This window comes from Cebus imitator, unplaced genomic scaffold (assembly GCF_001604975.1).
Source record: "Cebus imitator isolate Cc_AM_T3 unplaced genomic scaffold, Cebus_imitator-1.0 Scaffold440, whole genome shotgun sequence".
Taxonomy (NCBI): domain Eukaryota; kingdom Metazoa; phylum Chordata; class Mammalia; order Primates; family Cebidae; genus Cebus; species Cebus imitator.
In genome coordinates, this window is record NW_016107755.1 from 1520344 (window position 1) to 1522130 (window position 1787).

At 49.0% G+C, this 1787-nt stretch overlaps 1 protein-coding gene across 1 annotated transcript in view; it reads right to left on the reverse strand.

The window, feature by feature from the left end:
- Positions 1-104: 104 nt before the first annotated feature.
- LOC108290583 (transmembrane protein 11, mitochondrial-like) overlaps positions 105-1787 on the reverse strand; it is a 3362-nt gene continuing 1679 nt past the window's right edge. The window contains exon 3 of the mRNA XM_017510434.1: positions 105-673. Coding sequence (XP_017365923.1) covers positions 241-673 — 433 coding nt within the window. The 3' untranslated portion in view covers positions 105-240. The remainder of the gene's footprint in view (positions 674-1787) is intronic.

Sequence of the window (1787 nt, forward strand, 5' to 3'; positions counted from 1 at the left end):
CAGACTTCCACAGCCTCAGACCCTCCTCTTGGGTTATGGAAATCCACATCTTAGTGTAATGAGCTGAAAAAACCCTGGGTACACCTGTGATCTGTTATTTTTTAAAAAATAACAAATATTAAGCCAAACACCTTCCCAGGCTCTGCTGCCTCACAGTAAGAAACATGACTGTGGCGATCTGAATGCTCTGTTGTCTCTTGTGGGCCGGGCGGTTCTGCCTCTCTCCATGCGCTACTGAAATCATACGGCATAGAGTTCGTAAATCTTCTTTACACAGTACACCAGGGCGGCCAGTGCTATCGTGTTGTGCAGTCTCTTTCTGTGCAGGTCGTCCTTCTGGACCAGCACCACCGGGGTGGAAGACGTGAGTGTGTGCAGAGGCAGGCGCGACAGTTTATAGGCGTATTCTACTTGGTACTTGCAGCAAGAGTCAAACTGCCAGGAGATCCCATAGAGGGTGCAGCAGGCCAGGCTCAGCACGCCAACGGGCAGGGAGATGTAGTGGGAGTAATCTAAGGGCAGCGCCAACGGGGTGAAGAGGCAGGCGGTGCCTGCCAGCACGGCCGTCTTGTGCAGGCAGTTGCCCACGGTGATCCAGCGGGCTGTCTTGTCGCCGATGCGCGTGGGCTCGATCACGATATATTTGTACTTGTAGCATGTGTGAGCATGGATGCTATGGTGAAGCCAAAGGCTGCTCTTTCATACTGGTTTATTTCTTTTTTTCTTTTTTTGAAACGGAATCTCACTCTGTTGCCCAGGCTGGAGTGCAGTGGCATGATCTCGGCTCACTGCAACCTCCACCTCCCCACCTCCTGGGTTCAAGCAATTCTTTGCCTCAGCCTCCTGAGTAGCTAGGATTACAGGCACGTGTCACTACACCCAGCTAATTTTTGTATTTTTGGTAGAGATGGGTTTTCACCATGTTGGTCAGGCTGGTTTCAAACTCCTGACCTTGTGATCCGCCCACCTAGACCTCCCAAAGTGCTAGGATTACAGGAGTGAGCCATCACACCCAGCCCATACTGGTTTATTTCTATAAATAACACAGTGTACAAAATTAGAAAGGATATGAAAAAATGTATAGAACAAAAAACTAGTGATGTTTTGCCAAAGGTTTAAATTTTATCTATCAACATTTTTTCCATTTTTGCGTATTCCCTATTATTATTCTGATATTCTCCAATATTTTTATCTCTCTCTCTCTCTCTCTTTTTTTTAAATGGAGTCCTACTTTGTCACCAGGCTGGAGTGCAGTGCGGCCATCTGGGCTCACTGCAACCTCTGCCTCCTGGGTTTAAGGGATGCTCCTGCCTCAGCTTCCTGAGTAGCTTGGACTACAGGCGCACACCACCACGCCCGGCTAATTTTTGTATTTTTAGTAGAGACGGGGTTTCACCATCTTGGCTAGAATGGTCTCCATGTCTTGACCTCGTGATCCACCCGCCTCAGCCTCCCAAAGTGCTGGGATTACAGGCTGAGCCACCATGGCCAGCCTGTTTTTATCTCTTAAAAGGAAAAACAGCTGGATGGGTGACTCAGGCCTGTAATCCGAGCACTTTGGGAGGCCGAGGCAGGTGGATCACCTGAGGTCAGGAATTTGAGACCAGCCTGACCAACATGATGAAACCCCATCTCTACTAAAAATACAAAAATTAGCTGGGTGTGGTGGCATGCGCCTTTAATACCAGCTACTTAGGAGGCTGAGGAAGAAGAATAGCTAGAACCCAGGAGGCAGAGGTTGCAGTGAGTGGAGATAGCGCAATTGCACTCCAGCCTGGGAGACAGAG